Consider the following 21,238-nt stretch of genomic DNA (forward strand, 5'->3'; position numbering starts at 1 on the left):
ACACTAAGTAGTATTTTAAGTTTATATACGCAATAATGCCTTTAGTTGCATTAGCATTGTTGGTTCAGTGGTAGAACTCTCGCCTTTTTTGCTTATGTGATGCTAAAAGTTAAAAATTATGTCGTAGACATTAACTTGATAAAGCTTTTAATCATTACAATAAATAAGTATTCTCTAAACAAGGTCAACAGATTGTAATCTTTTTTTCGTTCAATTTTAAAACCAAACAGCATTTTTTAAACATAACAAATAAAATGTATTTTTTAAGCCAGAAAAAAACTATATTATTAAAAATAGTTTCTAGGACTGTTAACAAACAACTAAAAAGGTACACCCATCGTGGGGCTCGAACCCACTACCGTTGGATTAAGAGTCCAACACTCTACCGACTGAGCTAGCCGCGCACGTTATAGCGAACATTATTGGTTTTATAAAGCCTTTGTGTCGAAGCTATGACGTAATAATGCTTTAATGACATCAAAAAGGGATCGTCCAAGATTTGAACCCAGGACCTCTCGCACCCAAAGCAAACTTTTTGTAAGCTTTCTTAAACTTTCTTTTTTTTTAATAATGCACAATGTGTTTTTGTGATAATTGCCACATGTAAAAAAAAATCAGCTAAAAACTTAAAGGTTGCAAATTCCGTTGATTTCCAGAATTCCAGGTTTTTGGCAACCCTGTAAAGAATATGTGCACTGCAGCAATTCTAATAGTATAACTTAATTTGAAAAAAAAAGTTTATTATTTTTCAACTCAATCAAAATTTTGTCTACATAGAAGAAATAAAACAAGGTTGGTCAACATACAGTCTGTAGGTTAAATCAGGCTTTCGACTAAATTTCGATGATAACAACTAATGTTACACAAAGTTATAATTTTATCAAGATAAAAATTCAATCTAAAGTAAATTTTAGTAACAATTTTGTATTACAATGTTATAAGTTGGGTACAAAAATATATTAAAAACTAAGTTTCTATATAGTATTACAAAAAAAAACAAGTACAATTATACGCTTATAACTTAATAAAATACACTAGTGCTAGCCAATGCTTAGAAAGAATAAACTCTAACAAATACAATGGACATAACTGTATATACTAATAGGTCTACTAAATTGACAGAGGTAGGCAAACTTTTTTAATTTGCTGGCCAATTTTCCTGCTACAAAGACTTCCAGGGCATTTTTTGCAAATTTTTGTAGTAATCAACTCAAAGTTTTATTCATAAAATAATGACAAAATAAGCAATAGTAGAGTACTAGTACTGAGTAATTATTAAATTTATAGATTAATTTTAAGCTTTTACTACAAAAACTTTTCTTATTACTGTTTTTGAAAAGGTATGTTTTAAGCTGAAAAAAACCTTAAGGCATCAAATTTTAGCTTTTAGGGCTATATTTAATCCCAGTTTGCCGACCCTGAATTAAAACACAATTGTTTTTCATCATGATTAGTAGAAAAAAAATTATAATTTTTTATTATTTGTTTATATATATATTTATTCATGTTTGTGATTAAAATGCATAAATATTTAAATTTACTAAAAATTAACTATTATTACCATACAAGTACAAAAAAACTATTAAATTAAAAATTTAACTTGCATAAAAAGTGGCATTAAGATTCAAAAACGTATAATATATAAACATGATAGCAAATTAAAAGTATGATTTTATATAAACTTAGTATGCCTGCATTTTTTGTTAAATTCTTATCTCGTAATAAGTTAGTTTATATTTTCAGCAAATGATATTTCTAATCTTTCATACTAATGAGTTATTCTACAAGAAATGAAAGAAAATAATCAGAAATTATATATACTCATCTCAATCAAAAGATTATAAAAAGTATTTTCTGATAAACAAATCAATTAGTTCTAGATAAGTATTTAGTTTTTTGGAAATAGTTTTTATGTTTAACTTATTTATTTTCGGCGATATTTGAATTCTCACTGCAATCCAAATAGCATTTATTTTCGTCTATTGTTAAATTTAATTTCTTTCCAACTAAGAGCTGTCTGCTGACATTTTCTCTGCTGAGTCAACTCTGACAACAGGAGAGTAGCAAGGCGATTCACGTGACGGCGGTATAATCATGTATTTGTAAATCTGCTGAATCAGCAGAAAATTCTAGGTTCAGCAACTTTTCTTTTGTATAAAGAATTTGATTTGTTAAAGTTGATCTGATTAGAAACATAAGCCGTCATACTGTAATAATTAAAAAAACTTTAAAAATAATATTCTAAAGTAGTTTACTATTTAGACACCTTCGAAGAAAATTATATTATTAAAACTTATTTATTCATAAACTAACGTCTGGTTAAAAAGTATCAAAGTGGTGTGCGACTTGATAACCGAAAGGTTCTTCTTGCTTTAGGCTCTAGGACCAAATACTTAAAAAATACCAAAAAGTGAGTATTTTTCATTTAAGTAGTGTATTAGGAAATGCTTTTATACCAAAAAGCGACTATGCTTGTTTTATTGTGTAGCATTGTAAGTGTTTGTAAATAAGTCTAAAAATAAATAATTCTGAGTTATTTTAATAAAAATTAAGCATAGACAAACACTTAGGAAACACAATTACAAAGCTTGAAAACGTTTATTTAAGTATTTTTTATTTAAGAAGTGTATTAGGAAATGCTTTTATACCAAAAAGCGACTATGCTATTTTTATTGTGTAATAATGTAAGTGTTTGTATTTTATAAAAAAAAAAAGTTTAAGTTAATTTAATAAAAATCAAGCATGGACAAACACTTGGAAAAAACAAATACAAAGTTTGGAAACGTTTACGTAAGTATTACTTATTTGAGAAGTGTATTAAGAAATGCTTTTATACCAAAAAGTAATTATCCTAGTTTTATTGTGTAATATTCCGAGTGTTTGTAAGTTAAAAACACATTCACGAATTATAAATAGCTTTATTTTCATTTTTCATTAAGAAAAACTTTAATTTTGTTTTATAATATTTTAGCATTATTGTGTACTTTTATTAGTTTTTATATTTTAAAAATGTTTAAAAAGTTATATAAAAGTTTTTACTGTTATTTTTATTTTCATTATATTTTATACAAAGGTTTAATGTTTTTTTAGAACACTTTTATATTATTGCGTTCATATACAAATGCTTACAAATTTAAAAATCGGTTTTTACTACTTTTATTTATTTGTATTTTTTGTTTAACGAATTATAAACTTAAAAAGGTCTTAATTTTATTTTGAATTAGAACTTCCGTTTTGTTTGTAATTTAATTTTCTTTTATTTTTTATTAATTTACGAATTAAAAAAAAAAATTTATTGTTATCAAATTACAAACTATAAAAAAAAATTTTATTTTATGTAATTTTTATCAATTAAAGAAGTAGAAAAAAAAAAATCATAATTTTTATTTCACTTTTAATAATTTACTAAGTAAAAAAAAACATTATTTTTATTTCATTTTTATTAATTTACGAAATAAAAAAATTTTTTTTATCTTTTATTTTTATTGATTTACGATGTGACAAAATTTTTTTTTAATTTTTATATTATTTCTTTGTTTATCTTTAATATTTCAAAATTGTCCAGTGAGATTTTTCGTCCTTTTCAAAATTGTCCAGTGAGTTTTTTGTCCTTCTCAAAATTGTCCAGTTTAGTTTGTGTGAACTCACTGTGTTTTTAGCCGAATATCAAGCTGAAAATTTTGTCCAGTCGGATTTTGTCCAGCGAAAAAACGACCATGTTTTTTGAGATAACTACTTCACACTTTCAGGAAATGTTTCTTGATATATTTAGAAAATTCTGTCAGAAGGAATTTGTAATAAAATTAAAAATAAAAATTTATTTAAAAAAAAACAAAAAATTGTGAATAATAAAAAACGTGAAAAATTGACACTTGGTGCAAAATTGTCTTCGTGAAATTTTGTCCTCTCGTGCAAATTTTTCTGTGAGCAAAAGTATCTTCGTTCAAAATTGACCCTTGGTAAAAAAATTTGATTGTAAAATTTTGTCATCTCGTGCAAATTTGTCTTCGTGCAATTTTGTCGTAATGCAATTTCGACATGTTCCCAAAGTAAATATAGTTTAGTACTGTAGCAACTATGATAATAAATGTAAATATTAGCAGGGCTACGCCCTGCTAATATAAATAATTGAATATAATGTCAAAAAGTACCTCTGAAAAAGATGAATTTAATAATAAAATACGCGCCCCTAAAACCTACCATAACTCATTTTTTTTTGTTTTTTTACTATAAAATTTTAATACCAAAAGAATTTTCTAAATACTGCAAGGAACATTTCCTGAAAATTTGAGGTAGTTATCTTAAAAAATCTAGGAGGAGATAAATTTTTAGTAATTTCTAGTTATTTGCTGTTTTAGTTTGCCCCTCCTATAAAGATCCTATTGTTGCCTCCGACTTTGACCGGCTATATCTTAAAAACTATTTTGAATTTTTTAAATCTGTAAAAAGCTTCTTGTAGCTTAGTAAAAACTATATAAAATAAGATCAAAAACCAAAAAAGGCTGTTTACCCCCCTATGCCCTTAAGGATTTTATACTAAAAACTTACAGTTAGGCTCTTAATTCAATAAGTTCTGTTTAATAGTGCTCTAATCATGCTTAACTTATCACATTTTTGGTATAAAATAATGTTTTTTTTCTGATTACTAGAAATTTAAAAAAATAAATGTGGCCCTCAAATATTTTCTGAATAGTGTGGCCCGCAAGCAATTTTTCCTAGGAAAATTGGCCCTTGAGTTACATAAGGCTTCCGACTTCTTAATTAGACTAATGCACCTTGAACAGATAATAAGATCTTATTGCTGTCCAGTTTATAAAAAATTACTTGAGTGAAAAATAAATTAAGCCTTAAAAATCAAACTTATTCCACACTAAATGTATATTTTTTTTTAAAGGTAGAAAAACATCAGAAGAAACCCACTCTCCCCTCTACAACGATAAAAGTTTTCTGAAGGTCATGCAAGTGAGTTTCAGCTCATCACGTGTTATTCCACCTGCCCTATCTTTTAAATTTACTAAGAAAAAAAAAATACTTTTTAGTTAAAAATAAAACTAAATCTGTCTAAAAACAAATGTTTAACTAACCAAAAATAAAAAACTAATCCTAACCCTTTATTCAAAATACAAAACCCTAGGTGACACGCCATTTGGCAAACACTCACAAGGCTAAAATCTCAACATCAAAAACCACAAAGTGTGGGAAATCGATGAAGCTCAAATCCCCAAGTAAGTATCCACCGGCGCTACAACAAAAAACACATCAACAATCCAATCATGTGATCACTGCCACCAGTGTGAACTCACAATCAGCTGTTGCAAACTCAGATAAACCAATATCTAATTTAAAGAATTTAGTTCTAGATAAAATAAGCTAGACTAAAGAAAAACTGTAAGTAGGAAAAAAAGTAACTATTTGTATTAAAAAAAATAAAATATATGTATACATTAACACTAAAATCAATAAAATATTAAGTGTTTTCCAACTTTTTTTAGTATTAACTTGGTTCAAAACTCAAAAAAAAAAAATAAATAAACAAATAAATAAAATAAATAAGTAAGTATAATAAATATAATAGATATTAAATAAATAAACAAACTAAAAAAAAATAAACATTTTCTACTAAATTTAAACTTTTACCTATAATATCTAATAAAAAAAAAAAAAAAAAAAAATATATGCATATAAATAAAAAATTAAAAAATGAAATAAACTATCTTAAATCTAACACAATAACAAAATAAAAAAACAAATAAAATATATTAACAATAAACAAAATTTATTTCAAAAATTTATAACAATCACTCTTACATTAACAGGACATTCAGAAAATAAAGACCAACACACCATAATCTGATGCCCCAATAACATCAACCAAATTTCAACACAAACAAAAACATACTTGCAGAAGCACTCTAGATCTACTCCTTGTAGTTATTCAACAAAAATTTTTTATATTTAAACTTAAAACAATCTTTTTTTAAGTTTTTAAAAGTTTCAGGGACACTAGACTAAAACTTGGGACCCAAATACCTAAAGCAGTTTAGGCCAAGTCTTGTTCTAGGTCTTTCAGTTATAAAATTCTTTTTCTTTGAAAATCTTGTGTTGTGTGAGTGAACAGAGCTAGCAAGTGTAAATCTATTGTGATCTACATCAAATCCTGTTATAGTACGCATCAACTTACAAATTTGCAACTTTTTTCTTATAAAGGTAGAAATACTACATTTAAGTATTTCTTTCAATAAGGGCTTTGAAAACCTTAGTTTACATTTCTTCCACAAGTCAAGGGCGTTATACATTATGTAAGATTTGCTATAAGGTAAGTAAAAATATTATTTAAAAGTATATATTATAGACAGATAGTGTGTTTAGTAAGATAATTGGCAAATAAACCTTTATTATTTTATTTTTTAAGCTGCGCATAATAGAATTTGTTTGTGTTATTGAAGACCACCTTTTGGCCTTAAGTTTTAAGGTCTGTACATTCAGTAAATACATGTCATAACAATAACTAGTTTATTTCTAAAAACATTTTGCTACAATTTGTATAATTTGTATTCTTTTATAACACCATAAATACTAAACACAATAACTTGAAATTTTATTTTATAACATATTGGTCTTTAAAAGTAATATCAGGGTTGCCACATACTAAAGATATGCAGGATAACTAAGGCAAGTATGATTTTTTTGAAAACCTCATGCCAACTCAAGTTAGTTTTACCTAAAAAAATCAGGCTTTTTAAATTTGTTAATTTTATCAAACTAAGGGTAGTTTGAATAGTATAACTAAATCTCAGGCTTGATTTTTAATATAAATTTCAAATAATTTTGCTCTTCATTTAATATTCAACCTTAATTTATTTTCCAATTTTTTGTACATATTAGTATCAGGGTTTGTGCACATCAGGCTAAATCAGGTTAAATTATTTTTTTTGAAAAAAATTTCAAAACATCAGTTTTTTGTTTGAAAGTTTTTAGAATTCTAGTTAATCATTTATGCTTAAAAACTTCTGAACTAAAAAAGGTGAGAATAATTTTGATTTAACTTGAGTAAATCTTATTTTGTTGTGAATTTGTTTCTAAATATATATTTAGTTATTATATCAAAATCAGTCAGTATTTGTAGAAACACATGCTTAAAACATCAAGTTGAACTAGGTTTTAGTGTCAACAAGGCTCTTATAAACTACAATATGCAGGCAAAGACTAATTAAGGCCATAGGGGGGGGGGGTCCAACATTTTTTTTACAAAAATTAACTTTGGCTTTTATATGAAAGCTTGAAGTACAAACTACAAGCCAGTTTTTATAGAATTGAAAAATGAAAAATATCATTAAACTTTTGAGATATTTAATTTTTTGTAAAAATTTTCCGATACAAAGTATAGACTGCAAATTTTTTGGGGTCAATTTTCTTGGAAATTTTAAAATTCACCAAAAATCTATCTCCTACTTCATTTTTCAAGCAATCTTCTTCAAATTTTCAGGAAAATTTCCTCATAATAAAAGAAAAAATGTTACTCTAGAATTTTAGTAATTTCAAACAATAAAAGTTTTATCACAAAAATAACAAAAGAAGTTTTTTTTTTCAAAAAAAAAATTTTACAAAAATTTTTTAAATTCTAATGTAACGTTTTTTGTTATTGTATAAAGATTAGACTGTGAAAGTTTGAAGAAGATTGCTTGAAAAATGTAGGAGAAAATAGATTTTTATAGAAATAGTCTTTTTTTGCTGTTTTAGTTTTCCCTTCCCATAGGGAACCTATTATGCAGCCCAACTTTGACTGGTCATATCTCAAAAATAATTTGAATTTTTTCAAACAATAAAAGGCATCTAGAAGCTTAGAAAAAATTCTATATAATAAGATCAACTTCTAAAAATCATGGTTTCCCCCCATGGCCTTAATAGACTCTCAGTGAAAGAATTTATGCAAACTGAAAAACTTAAACCATATGAAGTAAAAATCACAAAAGATTTAAAGAACTCAGTTTTGTTTGCACAAGAGCACTATCTAGCTTGGTTTGAATAAAAAAAGAGATGACATAGTTTCAAAAAGGTAAGAGAAAAAAGATCATTAGGAAAAGAGAACTGCAGGACTTATGAAATAAGTGTGAAAAAGAAGCCAAGTGTCAAATCAATTAGCAAGTTTAGATAAAGAGATGGGGTTGCTTTCAAAAGTGAAAAAAGTGACAAAATAATCAGAACATTATAAAAGAAAATTTAATAAAAGATCTAATGTCTATAAAAAAGTGTTTGTTTTAAGTTTAATTTTCCTTTATAGACATTTATTTATGATAAAAGTTTTAGAGTTAAAATTTTGTGTAATATATGTTTTTCTTTATTCATTTGTTTATAAAGCTTTTTTGATTATTTTATGTAATGAAATAATAAGCTTAATTTTTTTTAATTTGAATAATTATTTTAAAATTATGTTGTTAATGCTAAGATAAGATTTAGAGTTAAGATTATATTTTTAATAATTTAATTTATTTTATTAGTTTAAGAGATATTTTAAATAATTTGTATAATATAGTGATAAGCTTAAAATGTTTTTTCATTTGAGTAATTAATTTAAAAGTTATGATGTTTTAATGATAAATGAAGTTTCTGAGGGATGTGTTTAATTAGATTTTTTCTTCATTTACAGACTTATTCAGAGTTCTGTTTTAATAAAAACTTCTTGACCAGTAATGTAACTTATATCTGAAAAGTTCAAGGTTTATCTGACACAAACCCCCTGCACATGCGTGCTGTGTGGTAGATGCAACCATGCCCCAAAATTTAATAAAGATAAAAATTCATTGAAGCATAAATTAAATTGATAAATAAAAAATATTCAAGTTGCTAGGTACGTTATGATTGATGTTGGAAAATAATAATGTTAAGTTTTTATTTTCTTTAAAAGTAGTGCTTGTGAATGTTTTTTTTAATTTACTAAATAAGACACCCAATACCCAAAATGACTCTTAAAGGGTATTTTCGTTACTTTGAAAAAACATCAGACTAAATTGATCAAAATCAGTCTAAGCCAGGCTAAATATAAAAAAATTGCACACAAAGCCTGTTAGTTCATTAAAAAATATTCATAGACCAACTCAGGTTAATTTTGGTCAGTCTCAAGTAGGGTTGCCACTCACTTAGGCTACTCAAAAGCTTGAAAATTTTAAACAACTTAAGCAAAATCAGGCTACTTAATACTACTTAAGAAAAAAATAGACAAGGTCAGGAAAGTTTGAATATTTTTGCAAACTTTGGCTAGTTTTGACATTATTTGTAACTCTAAATCTTATCTTATACTATTTTTTTTTAACCCTTTTGTTATTTTTCTGTATTTTTATTATAAAAGCTTGAATATATTTAGTTTTGAACTCATACTACTTTTTTTAACTTCAGGGTTGCAGAAAAAACCTAGAATCATGGAAAACCTGGAATTTGACAATACAGGCTTAAAAAACCTGGAATTTGAGATAATTTAAAAAAGGAACCTTTATTTTGGAAGAAAAGAAACTAAAAATCTAGTTAAAACTTGAATTTCAAAAAATTTTTACATTTAAAGTAATGAAACTAGATATTCCCACATTGGAACACACAGAATTTTAATTTTGCAGTATAGGGTGCACAGATTTTGATTAGCTTCAAGACCACTGGCCTAGAGGCCTACATGAATTAAAACCAGAAAGTTGAAAGATAAAAACCAGTTTGCACTACATAAGTATAGTACACATTTCTGGATGACAATCTAGGATAAACAGAGATTGTTGATTAAGGCTATAGAGGGATTAAGGTAAATTGTCTATCAAAATAAAAACTTTTTTATTTATATCTAAGGTAAAATTATAAGAAAATCATATTACATGAAAGTTCAAAATGAACTATTAGTATTTATTAATGTTTTATAATAAAATTTGACATTTATATGCATTTAAAATTTTAATTACATTATTTTTACTATGATCATTTTCATTAAAACTTGTCTAAAAATTAATAAAATCATTTCATAGATTTCACATGGTTGCCACACACTCAGGATAACTTGATAAAGGTTTTGTCACTTAAGATAGTTTTTTTGACTCAAAGAGTTGCAATCCTATACATACTTATGAATTTCAGAAATGCTCCTTTATAAGATTGGTTCCAAATTATTCAATACAATATCACATAAAAAAAAGAAGACATTAAAAAACTATAAATAATCAAAATGTTATTTTTTGATGATGTAGTTTAAAAAACTATCTATAAAGATTGTCAGGGTGGCAAAAAAACCTGGAAAAACCTAGAATTTGACAATTTAAGCAAAAAAAAAAAGCTGGAAAAACCTTGAGCTTGGGAAAATAAAAAAAAAAAATTCAGAAACACCTTAAATTTTTTACTGACATTTTTAAAAACATTAAGTTTTTTTTAAGTTTTAGTTTTCTTACAATTTTTTTTGTAAAAAATTCTTAGCTGTGCATAGTTTATTTAAAGTAGCTATAACATATATCATTTAGTTAAGTTTAATGTTTTTATTTAAGGGCATAGGGGGGGGTAAACACCCTTTTTTGTTTTTTTATCTTATTTTATATAGTTTTTACTAAGCTGTTAAAACCATACAAGTTGTTTTTAAATTAAAGTAATCTTATATCAGTATTGCTATTAATGTTATATATCAATATAAAGACTTTTCAACAATCATATGAGAAGAACTTTAAAGAAATTGATTTAAAATAACAGTAAAATTTGCAATAGAACAAAACAAAAAATAAATAATAGTAGTGATGTATTGTTTAAGTAGTTTAAATATATCAAAATGTCCCTTTTTTACTTAAAATTAGTTTATTACTAAATTTTGTCAAAAAAGACATATTTTCAAAAACCTGGAAGAAATTTTTAAAAACCTAGAATAAATTTTGAAAACCAGGAGAAAATTTTCAAAAAACCAGTTGCCACCCTGGATTGAGAAACTGTTAAAACTTGTACGCAGTACATTAAAAAAAAAACAACTAATTTTCCTTTTTTTTTTGTTTGCTACTTTCACATGTTTAAACTTTTTTAAAACACTTTTTTAAATTTTTTGAAAAACTCATGCTAGTTTTATGACTTAAAAGTCTGTTGTTTCTAGGGTTGCCACACGCTCCAGATAACTCAAGACAGTAAAAAATTTTGAAATCTTTTTAATAACTCAGGATAATCCAAAATATTTTGAACATTTAAAAAAACACCAGGATAAGTCTGACCAGTTAGGTTATTTTGTTTAAAAACTCAAGATAGTTCTAAATTTTTGAAAATCCTGTCTTGTTTTTTAGATTTTGGATGAAAATTTATTTATCAGTTTCAATAATTTAATATTTAAAAGCCAATTTCAGCAGATACTTCATATTTATTTATTGAATTTGAAAACTTCTTTGAACTAAAAAAAGTATTTAACCTTGTTTATTAGAACTTGAAAAACTAAGGATCACCCAAGTCAGTTTTTTGACTTAAAAAGTGGCAATCATGTATTTCTATATTTTTTTCTTCTCAGTATAAATCTATTTCTTATAAATTGTTAATAGTGTTTAAGCTTGATTAACAACAATTTTTTTAAGTGTTTACAGGGTGGCCATTTACTCATGGTACTTTTAAATTTAAGGAAATCTCAGGATAACTCAGAGAAACTCAGGATAACTAATGATATTTTGACATTTTTTAAAAATTCAGGATAAGTCTGAGCAGTTTTGTGTGCTTACATATTCCTTTATAAAAGTTGCTTTAGTTCTTTTGAATATAAATTTTCTTTAAAGAGGCTCTAATTTTTGTCATTTTGATCTATGAAAAAAAATTAAAATTTGATGCCATTAAGTTCAATTAAAAAAAATATTTCCTAGTTTATTCTTATATAATTTTTGCAAATAGATAACATAAGCTTCTATCAATTCAGTTTGAGAAATTTTAAAATATCACAAATATCTAGTAACTTTTTCCTGACTAGATATAATTAATAAAATTATAAATTTAGTTAAGTATGCAAAACCTGAAATATATTGTAGAAGCCACAGTCATTGTTCTGTAATGTTTCTATGAGTATTAGAAAAAGTTTTTATTTTGTGTAATAAACTTTATAGGAATTTATTTCAAAATTTATTCTTGTTAGCATATCTTTATACTTTATCATATACTCAGGGTTACCACACGCTATGGGTACTCAGGTTAAACAATATTTTATTTTTAATCTCAGGATAACTAAGAATAATTTAAGATTTATGATAATCTCATGCAAATTTTTTTATAGATTTTAAATGAGATTTGATTAATTTAGTTAAAATATTTAGTTATTTTATAAATACTTTATTAAAAAACCTTATTTTTATCAATTTTGTAAAGCTCAATTCTTTCTAAGTAATTGAAAATCTCAGGATAATTTAAGATAGTTTTTGGTCACTTTGGAAAGTTTTTTCAAGTCAGAGAGGGGCAAGTACTATTACATTTATTAATAAATAATTTAAATATATTAAGACATTCGAAGTATTTTTATTTATTTTGTTATAAAGAGAACTTGTTCAAACTTTATAAAATAAGTCATCAGATATTTTAATTTATCAAACATGCATAGCTGAAAATGATTTATTATGGAAAACCAGTATAAAAGTCAATTAGTTTTAATTAAACTAAGCAATAAACTTTCAAAGTTATATTTTAATCAATTTGAATTCAGTTTTTAAATTGTGTTTTTCATTAAACATATGTATGCTAACTACATTTTAATAAGAATCATGTTGTTAGATTTAGTATTATAGATTAAAATGGACAGTGTAGAGCAGATTATCTTACAAAAGTCCAAAAGTTTGGAGGGAGACCACGAGAAAGTTGGGGGGTACGACTTCAACAACGGCATCAACTATGACAAGCTGTTGGATTCTTACGCTTACACCGGATTCCAAGCTACTAACTTTGGTGCCGCCGTGAGAGAGATCAACAAAATGGTATTTTGTTTTCACTTGAACAATAAAACAAATTTGTTTGAAGTATTGTCTGGTATGGTCTTACTGTTGTTTGTTTTGTAATATACTGCAAATCTAAACCATTAAATAGTTGTTACAGTCTTTAATTTTTTTAATATCGTTGGTGTTTTAATGGATTCCAAGCTACCAACTTATTGGTGATGCTGTGAGAGAAATAAATGATATGGTATTTTGTTTTTACTTAATTGATTTTTATGAGTTACCTATGATAGCTTGGATAATTATTTTATGCCTTACTTAGTATTTCATATGTGTATTACATATAATGAAGTTTTAGTAGAATATTTCAGTTTAAACTATAGAAGCTGTTTTTGTTTTAAGATGAGTATCAACCATATTATACAGTGTTTTGATCACCTGTTTAAAAATTTTGACCTAGATTTGTATATATATCCCAACAATGTTAAGTACGTATATGTTTAATCTGTTTAAATTTTAGTTTGTTTATATAATGTTATAATTAGTTATAATTATAAAAAGTTATAATTACTTCCAGTTTTAAGATAGATTTTAGCCACTAGCTAGTGATTCAATGTCTTTTTCAAATTTCAAATAAATAAATTAAATAGAAATTTAAATCTTTTATTCTGTATGATATCATTTCTGCCATAGTCTTATATAAACCTTATTTTTGTTTATTTCACATTTTTTTTAAAGAAGTTTACAAAAAAAAATTTTTTTTTGATTCATTTTGAACACTAATTTATTTCAAAAAACTTTATAATGACTTTTAAATATTAACAAAATGCAGGTTGTTCTTAATGCTAACAAGCGTATAAAAAATCTCTTCAATATTTTTCCATTTTAATAGCATCTTGTATCAAATTAACTTGAAAAATTGAAGTTTAATTTTTAAAATTTTTAGAAAAATTGTTATTGCTTATGTTTACAAATTTCAGGTTGCTCTTAATGGTAACAAGCATATAAAAAAATGTCTACAATCTTTTTTCATTTACAATAACTTTTTATATCAACTTGACTAGATTTTTTTTTCTTATTTTTAGATTGAACTGAAGCACCAGCCGGTGAGTGAGGAAAACCAGGACAAGATGAAGTTGAACCCGATCAAAAGAGACAGGGGAAATTGCACAATCTTCCTCGGGTACACCTCCAACATGGCTTCAGCCGGTTTGTTACATTTACTGATATTTTTGATGTGCAACTACAAACTCTATCTGTGTAAGTTAATTTAGTTAAAATTAAATTAGTTTATATTTTTGTAAAAATCAAACTGAACATTTTCTTAATTACACCTATAACATGATGTCACCTGTTTTCTAATAATATTGATTTCAAATAATATAAGATTTTGTTTGTCCATTTCAGACCACTACTGTTATACAGATAAAATACCACTATAATTATAGAAATGATTGCCATTGCTTTTTATATGCCACCTTCAAGTTCAAAACATTCAAAAAGTGGTTGTGTATTAAAAAATGCATATTATATATGAGTGCATGTAGTTTTTATGGTTGCGAGCTAATTTGATAGTTTAATTAAAAATTAATAGTTGTCACAGTTTATAAACAAAAAAACCTTCAATTTTTATACTTAATTTAACATTAAGTCTTGCAATACTAAAAATGTTAACTCTATCTTGCTTTTAGATCAGCGGTTCTTAACTTTTTTCATGTTGTACTCCTATTTGGAAGGTTATTACCAAATTTACCCAAATATACAAAATATTACTTAAATTGAGTTAAAAAAATTTTTTTTCGAACTTTGAACTTATTAAATATAAAAATTCGTATAATTTAAAAAGTTTATTGAACATAAAAAAGTTACAGTTTAATACTAACTTATAAATTAAAATAAAATTAATAAAAAATAATTGGCATAACCTGTAATAAAAAAGAATTTACATCTTTGGGTTATTTTACCCCACATTAAGAAACGCTGATTTAGATTGTATATCAATAACTATAATAATATTTGTTTTTGTAAGCTGTTATTTTTAAAAATATTTTAAAATTTTAGTTATATAGTCTTTTTGTAAGCTGTATGTTATCACTACTACTACTCACTTATAACTGAACATGTAATTATTATTGTTATTTCAAAATGAGCTGTATAATGAACTGATACAAACTGCAGCCAGATTGTAAATGATGTTGATAAATTAAGAAATAGTTTTAGAATAACAGTTCTGTTATATAGCATGAGTAATTTAACAGTAACACAAAAATTATAATAAGACACATGTATTTCATAATACATAATCTATTACCACAGGTACAAAAAAGTAAAAGGTATTTAGTTGAGCACAATTTAGGGTTTAGTCAAATTTAAAGTATATATTTGTTCAACAGTATTTGTAGTTTATTGTCGGAAGCTAATGGAAAAAAAACTATGTATACAAGTAAAAAATTAAACATTTATTTTGATAACATTACCACCGCCACAGGTACAAGAGAGCACATAAGGTACTTGGTCGAGCACAATCTAGTTGATTGCCTTGTGGTATCAGCTGGAGGAATCGAAGAGGATTTCATCAAGTGCCTGGCTCCCACCTACCTCGGTGACTTTGATCTGAAGGGTGCCACGTTGAGAAAGGACGGCATTAACAGGTTTGTAACACATACAGTCAATTTTATTTGGAACAAGTTATGATGGTATTAAGAACTTTGGTTTATTCAAATTTGGTGTTTTTTGAAAGGTTGTTATCAATGGTACTTTCATAAGGTCTGCAATCTGATTTTTAGATTTTACTTTTACCCTTTGGTATATAAAGAAATGATCGTATTAACACAGGGTTTTCCAAAGTTCGATTTGGCTGCTAATAGGCGATAATTAATAAGGCGGCAAAAAAGTATATGGGTTATTAACTAGTAAAGGGGCAATGTGTAATAAATAGGGGCGACTTTTTTTAAATCTTTTGCCATGGTAGGTCTGTATGAAGTTGAGTTGGGGAAACACTGTGTGTTATCAAGTTTGTCAAGGATTAAAATCATTATATAAAACCGTATTTGGCTGTAAAGTGTTATAAGAATATATAACATCTTCAATTAACAGTCTAGGCAACTTGTTTGTGCCAAATGACAACTACAACTATAAATAGGTGAATAACAAGCAAATAAAAAAATTAAGATAATCTAGTAACCGCTTGTTTTAGTCAAAGTTCTCTACTTAAGTAGTTTTGTTGTAACGTTTTGTCCAAGTTGTTATTTAAAAAAAGGATAGGAAATTTGTTGGTAATAAAAATTTTGAATATTTAGATAACAACTTTAAAAAATATTCAATTTAAGTTGTCAAATTTTAACAAAAACCGATACGCTTAACAGAACAGTCAGCAGTTTAGTATAGGGAACTCTCCAACTAACACTATAACTTTATTATATGTTTTGGTTTTAATAAAACAAATAAAAAGATTTTAACTACTGGAGGAGAAATAATAAATTCTTTTTGAATAAGGTTTATTTAAGCACTGACGAGGTCTTTGACCGAAACTTAGTTTGAAAAATTAATTCTTAAAAAGAATAAATTCACTATAACTTTATTTTAAGTATTACTTGATCAACAGAATAGGAAACACATTTAAAGTAGCTTTACAGTTCTTTTCAATGTTTTTACACTCTTTTTTACAGTTTATTATCTTAAAACTCTTACCGAACTTTAAACTAAATGTAGACCCAAAAATTTGTACTTCTAACAACCTGGAGAAAAATTACCAAAAACGTTTGGTAACCTTGCACTATACTTAAGTGTATTTCAAGTATTACTGATCAACAGGATAGGAAACTTGTTGGTGCCAAACGACAACTACTGCAAGTTCGAGAACTGGATCACGCCCATATTCGGTGAAATGCACAAGGAGCAGAAGAACGGCGTCAACTGGACGCCCAGCAAGATGATACACAGGCTCGGCAAGGAAATCAACGATAAATCGTCCATCTATTACTGGTGTTATAAGGTATTTTATAAGTATTTTATAGATAAATATGAAAAAATGTTTTATGAATATATATTTAATAATATATATTATAAATAAATATATTTTATAAAAATTCGTAAATGTATTTTTTAAGTTTAATACATTGTCCATTTATTACTGGTGTTATAAGGTGAGAATATTTTATAAAAACAGAAGTTGTTTATGATGTAAGTTTCAAGTTTAAATAAAAAACAATACTTTTTTAAAACTTAAACAACCCTCCATCCATCTATTACTGGTGTTATAAGGTATTTTATATATTTTTAAAGATAAATATAAAAAAAATATTTATGAATATTTTTAGATTAATTGTAAAAAAATATTTTATTAATATATATATAAATATATTGTAAATATTATATAAGATATGTATTAAGTAAAATATTTTATAAAAAAAGTAGTTTATGATGTAAGTTGTAAGTTTGGAATAATCAAAAAACTTTTTAAAAATTATTTAAACAACGCTTTATCTATATATTACTGGTATTGTAAGGTTATTTTTACTTTATTTTAATTTGTTTTCCATATAGGTAAACTGATAGTACATAACTTTGTGCTATAAAAAGTTGAGCAAAATTGTTGATGCCATTTCATCTGTGACTGGTCTTGCAAGATATTTTTAAATTAAAAAGAAGTTATTGAAGTTATTGAGTAATAAAAACAAAAATGATTCATAAAATTTTAAATATCTTTTTATTTCACAGAACAATATTCCGGTGTTCAGCCCGGCTATCACAGACGGTTCAATCGGTGATATGCTTTACTTCAATTCCATTAAAAACCCTGGATTGAAACTTGACATCATTGAAGGTATTTTTTTTTGAATAGTTGTTTATTTTTATAAATTTATTTCAATCCAAAAAAAGTTCTAGATTCAGACTTAATATCATTGAAAGTAATTTTTACAAAATTGTATATGTTAACAATTTTACTTCAATTCCATTAAAACTCCTGAATTAAAACTTGATATTATGAAACGTATTTGTTTAAAAATGTTGTTGTAAAGTGTGAAATATGAAAAAGAACTTTATAATTAGAACTGTGTAATTGTGTACACAGATAAATTTAAAATGAATAATTTACAACGGTTTTCAGACATCAGACTGATGAACGATCAGGCAGTGTATTCCGCAAACACAGGAATGATCATTGTTGGCGGTGGTTTGATTAAACATCACATCTGTAATGCGAACCTGATGGTTTGTTTATTTTGTTTCATATATCTGTTGTTTTAATTTCTTGGTTTGTTTATTTTATTTAATACATCTGTAATGCGAACTTGATGGTTTGTGTGTTTTATTTGTGATATAAATTCGATGATTTGAAAATTTTATTTAATATATTTGTTTAATGCTAACTTCATGGATTGTTTAGTTAATTACAATATTTGTCTGCATTGACAGTAAATTAAGTTTTACATCTTATATGGTAGTCTGAGAGGATTAATACAATTGTTATTTAAATATTTGATAAATTCAAATACATTATTTGCAGCTTCAATTTGATTTCTTGCATTGAAAAAAAAAACAGTTTTAGTAAGTATTTTAATTTGTGTTTAAAAATTTTATTTAAATATCGCCTATGCGTTTATATGCCACTAAGCTTTTGTTTTTTATGATGTGTTTAATTTTTGACCAGTTAAATAATAGAACAGTATACTAGTTTTCACAGTTAGTTTTTATTTTTTACTAAGATTTATAACATTTGTATAAAAATTGAACACGGTTGTGTTGTCATTAATTGTGTGTAAGTTTAAGAACCTTTTTGGGTGCATTTAAACTAAAGTAATAAGATAGGTCTAGTAAATTCAACAAATTATTCTTATTTTGACAGACCTCACATTGATAGCAAAATAAAAAAAAAAAAAATCAGTGAATATATCCAATTGAGTTTTCATAGATAAACACAGCAAATTTCTCACTATTTATGAATAACTAATTACTTACGGAGAAATGGTGCAATTTTTTCAGTATTTATAAGCAGTTAACTATTTACAGCGAAATGGATTAAATTTATCAAATTTAATAAACCGTTGACTATTTACAGCGAAATGAATTAAATTTATCAAATCTATAAACAGTCAACTATTTGCAGAGAAGCGAAGCCAATACCCAGTATTTATAAACAATTAACTATTTACATAAAAATGGAACCAATTTCTCGGTAATTATAAACAATTAACTATTTACAGCGAAACGGAGTAAATTTCTCGTTATTTATAAACAGTTAACTATTCGCAGAGAAATGGAGCCAATTTCTCAGTATTTATAAACAGATAGTTAATCACAGAATAACGGGCAAATTTCTGAGTATCTATAAACAATTAACTATTCACAGAGAAACGGGGCCAATTTCTCGGTATTTATAAACAGTTAACTATTCACAGAGAAACGGGGCAAACTTCTCGGTATCTATAAACAATTAACTTTTCACAGAGAAACGGGGCAAACTTCTCGGTATTTATAAACAATTAACTATTCACAGAGAAACGGGGCAAACTTTTCGGTATTCATAAACAATTAAATTTTCACAGATAAATGGAACTAATTTCTCGGTATTTATAACCAATTAACTATTCACAGAGAAACGGGGCCAATTTCTCGGTATTTATAAACACCGCACAGCCGTTTGACGGAAGCGATTCAGGAGCTACACCAGATGAAGCCGTTTCTTGGGGAAAAATTAGAATGGATTGTAAACCTGTGAAGGTAAATTTTTTTAATTTATTGTTTGATTTTAAATTGTATACTGTATTTATTTCGAATTTGATAATTGAAAAAAAAAACTTTTTGTTTTATCTAACTAGCGTACCTTTAATTTAAAATTATCTAGTGTCTAACTATAGTTATAAAAAAAAACTAAAAATTTATAGCTATTTAATTAAAAAAGCTAAAAGAGCAAATAATTTAAATTTAAATGAGTAAGTTTAATAAAATTTCTAAAATTTAAGTGTAAACCTATTTTTTTTCAGATATACTCGGAAGCCACATTGGTGTTACCTCTGCTGATTGCCAAGACATTCGCAGCTCACGTGCAGAAAATTAAGAAGCAATCTGAGTAAAAATTATATTTACTACAGCAGTCATTTTAAAAGACTTGTTATAGTAGTAGCACTTTTTTCCCTTTTAATGAGAAACAGACTTCAGTTTAAATGTTTTTTTTCGATTATGAACTTTTAACGGTTTTATACAAAAATCTTACAGCTTTTATGACACTTTAACTAACATGCACAAAGTATTTTAATTTTTTATAGCTATAATTTATATCCAATTTCTAATGACTTTATCGTTTATATAAGTTTATTGCAAGTGTTGTTATTATAAGCTCAATGTCGTTGTTTTTGTATTGTATTAGAACGTTTTGTATCTAGGAAATTATTGTAAATTTAGTTGCAATAAATGTTTGTACGTATTCACATGCGCACCTGTGTACAAACTAAGCATGTAATTAACACAGAGTTTTTTTAATTACTAAATAATATTTTAAATAATACTATTCAAAGTATTATGGAATTGTACATTTTTCACTTAGTTACAAATAATTTATATTTTATAATATTCTAGACAAAAAAAGTAGTTTAAGACAATTAATTGAATGCTTAGGATTAAGAAGGCAAGAATTCTTTTTACTAACACAGTTATACAAAATTATGTAAGACACTACTACAATATGTTAGATTAAAAGTATTGTTTAAATTATATTGGAAAAAATATTTAATTTTCAAAAGTTTTGTTGTTTTAACTTTGTTCTTCTCTGACTTCTATAAAATTTAAGTAGATTAAGAAAGATTAAAAAATTTGGTTTAGTAAAGTTTTTTTTGTCCAATTTATACTTCATTTAAAACTAAAGCAGTCAAGAAAAAACAATAAATGTTTAATCTATAACAATAACACATGTTAGTGAGAATTTTCCTTACTTTTTTGACTATACGCTCGCTGTTGATTAAAGTATTTATTTATACAAAAATTATTTAGACAGTTAGCTCGCAATTTTTTTAAAAATTAGATTTTCTATCGAGCCAGAAACCAGTGTTGGCCTCGTAATTGTGAAATATCAGGCCATGAGTCGACAGATTTTTATCGAGAGCAAATTTTCTTATAAAAAGTTACTTGCAGGCCGCACTTTTTTCAAAATGTTTGCAGTAATCAACTTGAAAATTTCAAAAACAAAAATTCTGATAAAATAAGCATTAGTAATAAATAAATATTAGGTTTTAGCCTAATTTTAAGTTTTGGCGATAAAAAATGTTTTTAATAAGGTATGTTTTGAGGTAAAAAGTAGCTCGCAGGCTGCAGATTTTGACTTTTAGGGTCGCAGTTTGCCGACC

The 21,238-nt window shown here is 25.8% G+C and overlaps 1 protein-coding gene across 1 annotated transcript; it reads left to right on the plus strand.

Annotated features, from left to right (window-relative positions):
• Window positions 1-12,742: 12,742 nt before the first annotated feature.
• LOC145832020 (deoxyhypusine synthase-like) lies at window positions 12,743-20,310 on the plus strand. Its single transcript, XM_082939387.1, has 8 exons — window positions 12,743-12,938; window positions 13,982-14,105; window positions 15,385-15,547; window positions 16,710-16,890; window positions 17,616-17,721; window positions 18,007-18,110; window positions 19,494-19,619; window positions 19,883-20,310. The coding sequence occupies exons 1-8, from the start codon at window positions 12,759-12,761 to the stop codon at window positions 19,970-19,972; spliced, it is 1,074 nt and encodes a 357-aa protein (XP_082795513.1). The 5' UTR covers window positions 12,743-12,758; the 3' UTR covers window positions 19,973-20,310.
• The last annotated feature ends 928 nt before the right edge of the window (window positions 20,311-21,238 follow it).

The sequence above is a fragment of the Thalia democratica genome, chromosome 3 (genome assembly GCF_965202585.1).
Source record: "Thalia democratica chromosome 3, ktThaDemo2.hap1.1, whole genome shotgun sequence".
Taxonomy (NCBI): Eukaryota; Metazoa; Chordata; class Thaliacea; order Salpida; family Salpidae; genus Thalia; species Thalia democratica.

What these genes read in the sequence shown, in the direction of transcription:
- LOC145832020 (XM_082939387.1), top strand. Translation starts at nt 12,759, where the DNA reads ATGGACAGTGTAGAGCAGATTATCTTACAAAAGTCCAAAAGTTTGGAG. An exon ending in GAAACTTGACATCATTGAAG is followed by an intron (nt 17,722 to 18,006) that starts GTATTTTTTTTT and finishes AACGGTTTTCAG; the next exon opens with ACATCAGACTGATGAACGAT. An exon ending in TCTGTAATGCGAACCTGATG is followed by an intron (nt 18,111 to 19,493) that starts GTTTGTTTATTT and finishes AACTATTCACAG; the next exon opens with AGAAACGGGGCCAATTTCTC.